The 11,773-nt window shown below is 34.2% G+C and overlaps 1 protein-coding gene across 1 annotated transcript; it reads right to left on the reverse strand.

Annotated features, from left to right (window-relative positions):
• Nucleotides 1-5,600: 5,600 nt before the first annotated feature.
• On the reverse strand, nt 5,601-10,416 carry LOC139892719 (beta-galactosidase 17). Its single transcript, XM_071875836.1, has 19 exons — nt 10,167-10,416; nt 9,952-10,068; nt 9,661-9,856; nt 9,484-9,572; nt 9,310-9,390; nt 9,091-9,185; nt 8,942-9,012; nt 8,772-8,862; nt 8,573-8,690; nt 8,065-8,157; nt 7,921-7,969; nt 7,654-7,841; nt 7,512-7,583; nt 7,204-7,356; nt 7,039-7,089; nt 6,774-6,942; nt 6,437-6,573; nt 6,269-6,334; nt 5,601-5,826 (listed from the first exon to the last, which is right to left on the reverse strand). Exons 1-19 carry the CDS (start codon nt 10,311-10,313, stop codon nt 5,722-5,724), a joined length of 2,088 nt encoding a protein of 695 aa, XP_071731937.1. The 5' UTR covers nt 10,314-10,416; the 3' UTR covers nt 5,601-5,721.
• Between the last annotated feature and the right edge of the window lie 1,357 nt (nt 10,417-11,773).

Raw genomic sequence — 11,773 nt, forward strand, 5'->3', positions numbered from 1 at the left:
CAAAAAGGTTATGATTTGATATGAAAAATTATATACAACAACAACAACAAAACTTAATACCACATAAGTGGTGTAATGGGGGAGGTGAGATGTAGACAATCCTTCTCCTATCCGAGAATAAAGACAAGTCATTTCTCCACCCAGAGTGAAAACACTCTCAAAAGTAGAGAAAGTCATCCCTCTCTCTATTCGAAGGATAGAGAGATTGCTTCCGACTGGACCTCCGGCCAATAAGTAGGAAAAAAGTTTTAAAAAATAAAATTAAAATTAAAAATAAAATTGAGATGTCATGAAAATGGTAAAATCAAATATATGAAAAATTATATGTCTACTTAATAAACCAAATTCTCTAAATGTATTCAAGACTATCCATATATGGAGTATATATATGCATGTATTATACTCCTATTATGGATTATAATTATGATAAATTTTAACAGTTCCTTAATCATGTAAATTAATCAGTTTACATGTTTACTTCAATGTTTTGCTGTAAATTGATTGTTACTAGGACACTTACCAAACGATGGAAGTTTTTTTTTTTTTTTTTTTTTTTTTTTTAAGACGTATATTTTCCAAACAATTAAAGTTTTTTTTTTCCTTTCCTTGAGACATATCTGTCAAATCAATGATCAATAGAGAAAGAAAAAACGATTGAAATTGATGAACAATAAAGAAAGTCCCTGGATTACAAATTGAAATGGAACCCTGAATTACAAATTGAAAAGGTTGACTCTGTGAAAGTCCCAATACGGGTTAAACTTAAAGAAGTGCCTCTTGAAGCCTGGAATACTCAAGGTTTGAGTGCTATTGCAAGTAGAGTCGGTATTCCTTTGTCAATGGACACCACAACTGCTCATATGTGTCACAAAGGAAGTAGCAGGGCTGGTTTTGCCAGGATTATGATAGAAGCAGAAGCTGAGAAAGGGTTTGTTGATAAGGTTGAAATCAAATACAAAGATAAAGAGAACAATGTGAAAGGAATTAAGGAAGTTAAGGTTGAGTATGAATGAAAACCAACTATTTGTGATCACTGCAAGGTGTTTGGGCATGAGTTAAAGGTGTGCAAACTTAGATCTAAAACTAAAGATGAACTTTCAAAGAACAAAAAGGTGGTCAGTACAGATAATGATGGTTATGAAAAAGTTAAAAAGAAGCAAGTTAAAGGAAATGTGCAGTTCAGGAACACAGGGATGCACATCCGACATAATATGGGGTATGAGTACAGACCTAAGAAGCAACCTAGTGCAAATAGGTATGCTGTTTTATCTCAAGAGGATGATGTTGTGGTAGATGCTGAGTTGATTAAGGTAGATTACTTTCTGCAGAGGAGGCAGCAGGCAAACATTGATTAATCTAAAGATTGGACTAATTTGATGTTCAAGTATTTTAAAGATCAATGGGAACAAATGGAAAAATACACTGATGAGGATCATGGGGAAGATGTATTGAATACTGGTATGGAAAATGTATTGGCAAATGAATTGAAGGGGATGGATGATGGCATTCTTTTTTAGGTTAATGATGAATAAGAAGGAGCTAAAGATTGCAACATGGAATATTAGAGGTATGTGCACTTTAGATAAGCAATCTGAAGTAAAGAATTTAATAAAGGATGAACAATTAAGTATTTGTGTTGTTCTTGAAACTCATTTGAAAAAGAATAATATTCAGAGAGTATGTCATAATATTTTCAATAATTGGAGGTGGCAATCCAATATTAGTTATAGCTCAAATAGCTGCAGAATAATTGTGGGATGGGATGACAATAGAGTTAATGTCATGCCTATTACCTGCACTAAACAAGTATTTTTTTGCTTAGTGGAAATGATTGGTATCAAAGAAAAGTTGTACTGTAGCTTTTGTGTATGCCTACAATAAAGGGAAAGATAGATTGTTATTATGGAAGGATCTTGAACTGCAACAAAGAATTACTAATAAGGTCTCTTGGTTCATTATGGGGGATTTTAATGTTACTAGAAGTTTAAGTGAACACTCTTCAGGCTGCTCTCAATTAACTGCAGATATGCAAGAATTTAATGAGTGCATTAATAAGATTGAGGTGGATGATATCAATAGTTTTGGGTTTCAATTCACATGGACTAAATCATTAAAAAAATCTGAAGTGTGGCACACTGAAAAAACTTGATAGGATCATGATTAATGATGAAGTTATGAACTGCTTTCCTCAAGCTCATGGTATATTTCTGCCCTATGTTGCATCTGATCATAGCCCTGCTATACTTATTCTACCAAATAGTATAGTTTGTAAATCTAAGTCATTTAGATTTATGAACTATATTACTGAGAAACCAGAATTTATGCAAGTGGTTGAGAATGGATGGGAAACAAATATGACTGGTTGTGCTATGTTTTGTCTTCTTAAAAAACTTAAAGGGCTTAAAGGAGAATTGAAAAAGTTAAACTGGAAAAATGGGGATACCTTTAGCAGAGTCAAGCTTATTAAAGCAAAACTGAAGGGTATTCAGACTGCACTTGATGTTGATCCTCACAATAATAGCATAAAGGAGAAAGCAACACAATATCTTCAAGATTATGAGGAGGCTAAACATGAAGAATTCCCGATTCTGCAACAGAAAACAAAGATTAAATGGCTCAGTGAAGGGGACAAAAATACAAAATATTTTCATAAAATCTTGAAGGGCAGGAAGCAAAAATCTAGAGTTGAAAGTGTATGTAATGAAAGGGGAGATAGATTTTATGGTGATGATGTACCTGACCAATTTGTTAACCATTTTTAAAGTTTCCTTGGAAAAGTGGATAATGTGCAGCCTGTAGATGAGTTGGGTAACATATTTACTATGAAGCTTAGTTCTAGTGAAGCTGATGATATGGTCAAAGATGTTACCAATGAAGAAATAAAAGAAGCTCTTTTTGACATTGATAGTGATAAAGCAGCTGGTCCAGATGGTTTCACATTCCAGTTTTTCAAGAAAGCATGGTGAATAGTGGGAGATGATGTGTGTACAACAATAGTGGAATTTTTTGCTACAGGGGTGTTAATAGGGGGAGTTAATTCCACTTTAATATCTCTAATTCCTAAGATTGAAACTCCTGATAAAGTTTCTGACTTCAGACCAATAGCCTGTTGCAATGTTATATACAAAACTATAAGCAAAATCCTTGTGGATAGAATGAAAGTTGGTCTGGAGAAGTTGGTTAATATAAACCAAAGTGCATTTATACCTGGCAGGGCTATATAGGACAATATATTGGTAACTCAGGAGCTTTTGAAGGGATATAATAGGTTACATGGTCCAAAGAGATGTGCACTCAAGATAGATCTGCATAAAGCATATGACACAGTAAGCTGGAGTTTTTTAGAATCAATCTTAAGTAAGTTTGGATTTCATGAGAAGATGATTCAATGGGTTATGAATTGTGTCACTACTACCAAATTCTCAGTCTGCATTAATAATGAAATAAAGGGTTATTTTAATGGAGGGAGAGGTTTAAGGCAGGGTGATCCCATTTCACATTACTTGTTCACATTGGTCATGGATATACTCAATCTTATTTTGGCTAATAAGATAAAGGATAACCCTGAGTTTAAATTTCATGTGGGATGTAAGAAGATGAAGCTAACATATGTATGCTTTGCTGATGATCTGTTGGTATTTCGTCATGGTGATGTTAATTCAGTCAAGATTATTAAGCAAGCTTTGGAAGACTTTAGCCAAGTTTCTGGGCTCCTCCCCAATATAAGCAAAAGCACAGTGTTTTTTGGTAGTCTGCAAATCCCTCTGCAACAAGAGATTCTTCAATTGCTTCCTTTTAAAATAGGTAAATTGCCTGTAAAATATCTTGGTGTTCCTCTACTTGCTAAAAAATTTGGCATTGCAAACTGTAAGGACATCATTGACAGAATTAGGAGGAGAATTGTTAATTGGAAAAACAAGCACTTGTCTTATGCTGGCAGGCTTCAACTCATTGCTTCTGTTTTATCCTTCATGCACATATATTGGGCTTCTGTCTATAAGCTCCCTCAATCCACTGTGTCAGAATTTGAAAAAATTCTTAAAGGGTTCTTATGGGGCCATAGTGATAATGCTAAAGGAAAGGCAAAAGTAGCATGGAAATATGTATGCACCCCTAAGAATCAAGGTGGTCTAGGGCTTATGTCTTTACAAGAATGGAATGATGTATTGCTAGTTAAGCAGCTGTGGAAGTTAATTGAAAAGAGGAATTCTCTTTGGTTCAATTGGGTGAACCTGGTGAAACTTAAAGGTAAATTAATATGGGAAATTGAGTATAAACAGTGTGATAGTTGGGGATGGAAACAATTACTACAAATGAGAGACAAAATTAAAAGCCATGTATATGAAAGTGATGATGGAATGGTCAAATGGATCACTAACAGTGGCAAAAAGGTTCCATATAAGACTAGTCAAGTATGGGAAGACTTAAGGGTAGTGCACCAGCTGGCTCCTTGGCACCAGGTCATTTGGTTTCCACAAGCTAACCCAAAACATGCTTTTATTCTGTGGCTTATAAAGCTGGACAGATTAACCACACAGGATAAATTGGCGAAATGGTACCCAATTCAGACATTTAAATGAGAACTTTGTGGTAAATGTGAGGACTCGGTCAAACACTTGTTCTTTGAGTGTGATTTTTCAAGAATGGTGTGGATTGAACTTAAAAAGAAGCTTCTTTTCAAAGGATTACCAGGAGATATTCAGGGCATCATCAACACTCTTGCTCGATATCTATTTCGAAACCAAAATTGGGATGTCATCAATAGAGTCACAATTGCTGCTGCTGCTTATCATGTATGGCAAGAAAGAAATTGCAGAGTATTCAAAGGAAAAAGGAGGAATGAAAAGGAAGTATTGATGACTGTTGAAGATGGTATAAGAATGAAATTGGCATCCTTAATGGTGAAGAATTCGATTCAAGTCAATAAAGCAGCTGGAATTTGGGGCATGCAGTTTGAAATGGGTCGATTGAGGCTGGGTAATGGAGCATCAAATTGATTTGGTGTTCATGTATTTTCAAATTCGTTGAACAGTAGATGAATTAGGTATCGATATATTGTATGTTTGTTAGCGGGTTACGGGTATGCCCTAACTCTGTAATAGTTTCTGGATTTTAATAAAATCAATTAAAAAAAAAACAATAGAGAATATTTTTATTTAATGTGCCCTAAAATGAACACCGCGTCAAATAGAATTTGTGTTTATGACTTGAATTATGAAAACTTAACTTTCAAAAACAGTACTCAGTTGGACAAGAACTAAAAATAAAAAAACTTGTGTAAGTTGCGTTGCACATCATGAGCCCATTAAAGGAAGTAGTCAACTTAGTCACTGTCGGTGGAAGAAACGACGTCGTGTACTTCAGCTCTTGTTGGGTCCATCAAAAAAGTAGTACTAAACGAATATAAAATGACGAACTGACACCAAGGCCAAGAGGAATGCCAATATTAATCATAAATCATTTAATAATTTGGAAAAGCATTTTTAGAATCCAACATTATTGCAACACATGCGGACATGTTACAACTAGCATGATAACCAAAATGGTTCATTTTAATGCTCTCTTTGTCCCAGGATATATACTTCGTATATTACATTACAATTACAATTACAATACAATATGCATTCTTTGTTGTTTGTTAACTGAACATCACAAATGTTGAGTCTGGACTAAACACTATATTCCACAATATTGTCTTTGAAGCCGGGCGGTAAATCAATTTTATAGCTGACGCACCCTTAAATTTTTTGAACCGCAAGTGAAATCTTGTTGGTCAACTGAATTTACCACGAGCTCGGGTTCTGGACTCTCCAACTCAAGTAACACCTATGTAGAGACGTTGAAATTGCATATAAATTAATAAAACAGGTTAAGATGCAATTAGTACAGTAGTTTTTAAGATTTAAGATTCTGGCTTTGTTTAATCTTCGAAGGTCAAATAGGTAAAAATAAAAGAATTTGCTTAAAAGGAAACGGGTCAAATAGGTCGAAAGGTTACCAAAGTGTATTTTTGATTACTAAAATCTCCTAGATCATCATTATTATAAAATAGATTAATGTGGACATATAATTTTTATTAGAAAATTCATGTGAATTTTTTTTAAAAGAAGAGAAAAATTCAGGCGAACACAACCTGACCCGGCACGTTTTGACCTGCACCAAGTTTATCCGACCCACCCATTTTGAAACCTTTACAGAGAGGCATACTAAGACATGCATATTCATCTCAACCACACAAACAAAAACCGTTAGATAATTAGGCTCATACCAATACGTTTTTTCCATGATGAAGAATTAGTGCAGGGACATAGAGGTTACACTGGGGCCCAAAGGACTGCAAAAGGAACCCAAAAAAAGCTCAAATTTATTTAGGCGGCTTAGGCTTAGGATTACTATATCAAGAGGATAATAAAAATAAATAATAACACAATCATACCGGCCAGAATCTCCCGATATTGAAGTCATTCATAAATGCTACCCCTTTACCCCATCCATTGAATGACATGTAAGTGTCCGTAACTTTGTCAACAATAAAACTACCACTATAAAAAGCCGGTTCTTTTAAACTTACTCCTGCAAAAAAGAAAGGGAAAAAAAAAAAAAAAACGCCTGTCAAAACAGAGTTATAACGATTTTATAATGTCGATTATAAGAACTTCCTCGAATAAAAATAGATTATTATTTTTCACTAACTCTACAAGTAACCCAAATCAATAATGCGTATAAATTCCCTACTCTAGTTGCATCTAAAGATATTGGAAGTTGGAATGTACCTAGACTGCTTTTCAGGCTTTTACGAGCAGAAAATGCTGCCAAATTAGTATATGACTTGTTGAAAACAGGGTTGACTTTTGGGGAGTCATTTAAATTTCCGAGAGGAATCGGTAACATTTTCCAGTTCAGCAGAGGTTTTCCATCCAAGTATACTGCAGACAGTATGCCCTATATAAAACAAGATCATAAATTATCAGCATCATCCTATTATTTATAAATTAGCCTAAATATATGAGCACAGGGATTTAACGTTGGAAATTCTACCTTGCTATCGAACAAGTACTGACCATAATTAATACGACCCATATTTTCAACCTATTAACAACAAAAAAATGTTAAAAAAAAAGATCACAGAATACAGTTGAAAAACTATGAATGGTAAAAAGAAAAGTTGACCAAATTAGGGAACAAGTCAACGGGACTATTTACCAAGATTAACAACAATCTACTACTAGAAGAACATTCAGCATTAGGAAGATTAACAGGCTTGTTAGACCATCGATTAATTGTGGCAACATATTGTGGTCGTTCTATCTTATCCTCAGAGAGACATCTAACGTACACTTGAGCTCTGTCATGCACCTGAAATTCAAAACGAGAAGGCGATTTAAATATTTTAGTAAGAATATAAATATTTTAGAAACATTGGTGGGTTGGCTAAATGGTCAAAAAGGATGGATTTATATGGGTTAGAACGGGTTGTGTGGGGCCAGGTTGGGTTGGTGACTGGAGATTACCTTTGGTATGGACAAAGTGTTCCCCTTGCCCTTAGCTACGTATTCAGAGGCGTATAATAAAAATCCAAACATCTGAAAATGAGCAATGAGGTCAGAAAACATAAATTTTACATGGCTTTTGAGATGAACATAGAATGAATACCTGGCCTGCAGCCTCCATTGAAATCGGCTTCTCAGATTGGATAGCTTTAACGGATAAGTCACTATCCAACGTATCGAATAAAGATGATGTTTTTTGTAGACGAATGCGACCATATCCTGTCTTCTCGTTATTCGAAGGAACTGGTGGAATGGAAACTGCACTGTACTTGGTTATAACCCTACGCAATGCTGAAAAACAAAATGTCATAATTATAAAACTAATATTAGTATCATAGAAAACTAATTGTAGGGGGAGATATTAGAGTACCTTTGAATTTTGCACCATCCACATCACCAGATTCACTAATAGGTGCATCCTACAAGAAGAAATTGTGCCCAATTGTGAGAAACGGAAATTTGAAATATTTTTTAATTTATACAAAAACTGTGACGTGGATAATGAGGTTCTCACATAATCATAGGATGTAAGGTCAGCGGTATAGTCAGATTCCTGACCTGCGTTTGCGCCACTATAAAATCCAAAATTGGTTCCACCGTGAGCCATCTATAATTGACAACACCGCATCATGTAAATAATGATTAGAGATGTCTTATAGTTTTTTTTTAAGTGGAAAAATGAGTGAGTTGGGTTTGGTTCAAACAGGTGTCTTTAAGCTCCGGTAGGATTGAACCGAAACACCTAACTTTTCTAAATTAAAAGATCATACATTATTATTGCATTATATATCATTACATAAATCATATAAAACCACAATCATACATTATTATTGCATTATATACATTATTTTTTTTTATAGAAATACGTCAGGAGGCTGCATGCATTGGGAATAACTTTTTTTTTTTTGGCAAAATTTACTCCGTTTTGAACCATTGTAAATAAATAAAACATGACCCAAATCAACCCATTTGTTAAGAAAACAAATCATATTATATTGCCACATTAAATTTTGATAGCATACATAAAGCACGGCAGAACCATTCCTTGACAGAATAGTTTCCAGGGCAGATGCTGTAGAAGTTGCATCCGTCTTAGCTATATTCTCTCCCCAATGGGTAAGCCAACCAGTGTAAAATTCTCTGAAATAGTATCATTTTTAGCATCCTAAAATAAAAAATAACTAAAAGAATTACCACGCGAATTAAAAATTAGATACCTACGCAGAAAGGGGTGGTGATTTTCCTGGAGCATTATATGCTTTTTGCAACTTGAATATAGGCCATGGATCCTCTCCAGTTGAAAAATCAACGGCTGCAATTAACCTTCTTTATGTTAAAAACATAAACTGTAAACCACATAATTATAAATGAATAAATATCAAAAACCTTACCTGAAAATACAGTATCTCCGCTTATAGTTCCTTTTGTGAGCGTCTCTCTAGTGCCTCCATCCGTAGTATATCTGTATACACATTTTGTTATATATGAAATACATAATAATATACAAGCCGATACCGTCTGCCGTACTACATTAACTTACAAAATTACATCATCGCCGAGGTGGGACCGTGCTAAGTTGACCAGATGATGCAGATAAGCTTTGTCGTCTCCGTACGAACCAAATTCATTCTCAATCTGCACTCACAATCAACATGTGTTAAAAACATTTGTGAACGGTGCAGGTCTAAATGAGGAAAGTAATTAAACTGGTCATCATTTTCGAACAGAAGAATTAAGATACACTAAAAGGTATATCTACCTGAACCATGATTATGGGCCCACCTTTGTGGTAAAGAAGATGAGCGATTTTAGGAAGTAGTATTCCCCACCAGCTATCAACCTACAATAGCTCATAATTAAAATTTATTACATATATCATACGCATACAACATGTAACAATGATCAAATATAAAAGAAAGATAGAAATATTTACCAAAGCAAGGTACGCCGGGTCTGAGGATCTTAGTTTGAGAGCTGGTTCTTTATTAAGTAACCAAGCAGGGAATCCGCCAAAATCCCATTCTACAATTAAAAAAGTTCTTACGTTACGTATTTAATAGCATTATATCAAGGTTTATTCAAACATTCAAATTTAGTAATCTGCTTTAACCTGCACATATGTAAGGCCCGGGCCGTAACAAGACAAGCAAATCTAACTTGTGACACAACTCGATAAACGAAAAGATATCTGCAATGCCATTAAAATCTATTTTCCCCTCTTTTGGTTCATGTAAATTCCAAGGAACATAAGTTTGAATTGCATTTAAACCCAACGCCTTTGCTCTTAATAACCTATCTTCCCAATACTGCACTCCAACAATAATATAATAATAATGATAATAATATATTAACATTAAATAATATTCCAAATATAATATTTATATTATAATTATATTTGTACCGCAGGGAGAGTACGGAAGTAATGTAAGTCACCACCGATTATCTGAAACTGCTTTCCATCTTTCCAGAACATATCACTATTAATTTCAAATCTCCGATCATTAACATTATCAACCACCTGTTGAATTTTAAAATTAACATCTGGCAATCGACTATTAACTCACAGTTATCGCTAATTAAACATGATCATACAGTTTCTAGGGTTTAATAACTTACTTTATGTTTATGATGATGTTGATTGTGTGATTTGAAGGAATTGGAGAAAGGAGAAGGAAGAGGAGCGAAAACTGTGGAGAAAGCAACGAGACAGAGAAGAATTACGATGATTGCTGCCGTTGTTTTTAGGTTTCGTCGTTTCGCCATTTCCGTTGATTATATGAAGTCGCCGTTGACGGTAACGGCGTTTGTTGTTGCTTTATATTCCGTTAGTTTTCACTTGCTTTCATTTTATTCCGACCATTTTGACCAGCTTTTGAGCTAAGATAGACGGTTGGTAGGCTGTTGAAATAAGTATTTGTATTGCAGGTCCTTAAACCATCAGATAGATAACTCTTTAGTCCCTAAAATTAACAAAAACTTACATTGTTTACGGGTGAACAAAATGCTTTATTAATGAAAAGACAAATGGCCTGAAAATGTAACATAAGTTACAAGATTTGTCACAAAAGGTAATATGGGTTTTGATGATGTCCGAAAAGGATTACGTGTTTCAATTTTTGTCCAAAATGATTAATATTTGAAAAAAGTGTAACATTCCGCGTTTTTTCGTTAAATTTATTTTTAACACCGTCTTTTTTTTAAATAATACCTTTCGTTATTTAAAATCGTATTTTCTCGTTGACGAACGTTCTTAATATTCCTGTTATTTAATTATAACATCACTAGTTTACTCGAGCGTTTTTTTTAAAATACTCGTTTGGTTAATTCCCGCACCCGCTTTAAACTCGAGGGACCGAAGTTGCCAAGTGGGTAAACTAGTTGACTAGGTCAACTAGTCAACCCACTTCCCACCACTCATTCATTTGATACTTCCACCTCCTCATCCCTTATCCTCTCAAACTCAAGAACACCATTTTCATCTTCTCCATTAATTCATCATCCAAATCCGAATCAAGAAGCAAACATCAAAACAAATTACATTTTCGTGATCCTCTCTTCATCCTCTACATTTTGGTACAAATTTCATCAAGTTTGGGTAATTTTCTAAAAACACTAGATTTCTCTAAATTCGTTTTATATACTTGAAATCGTGTTAATAAGTGTCTATGGCTCAAGTATAACATGAATACATGTTTTGTTTGCTCGATTTGTTGTTTTGAGTAACTAGTTTGAACATTTGAAATGAGTGTGCTTAATCTTGTGTTTTGGGTGATTAAATGTTGTTAAATTGTTAAAGTTCATGTTTTAATTGTGTTACTAGTATCACTAGCTTCAATTTGATGTGTAGGTTGATTTAGAAAACTTCATAAACTTGAATATCGATTTTGTGAGTTTTGGTTAGGGTTTGATAACTCTTAAAATGGACTTTTGATGATTTGAATACCATGAAATGTTGTTGGTAAGTGTTTGGTTGGATTGTATGCTTGATTACCTTCAAAACGGCATATCATATGTATAAATTGGATTCTCGAATCATGAAATGCATTTTGCGAACTTGAGACTTTGATTATGAACATTTAACGATCATCTGACGAGGTTTTGTTGTTGTAAATGATGAACTCGATTGATGATATGTCATTAGTTGTACTCCTTGTCAAAATACCTTTCCAACGATATAAGATACACGTTCTAAGTGTTTTCGGTTCACAAATTGTGTTAGTTTG

Source organism: Rutidosis leptorrhynchoides, chromosome 2 (assembly GCF_046630445.1).
Source record: "Rutidosis leptorrhynchoides isolate AG116_Rl617_1_P2 chromosome 2, CSIRO_AGI_Rlap_v1, whole genome shotgun sequence".
In the NCBI taxonomy this organism is placed as follows: domain Eukaryota; kingdom Viridiplantae; phylum Streptophyta; class Magnoliopsida; order Asterales; family Asteraceae; genus Rutidosis; species Rutidosis leptorrhynchoides.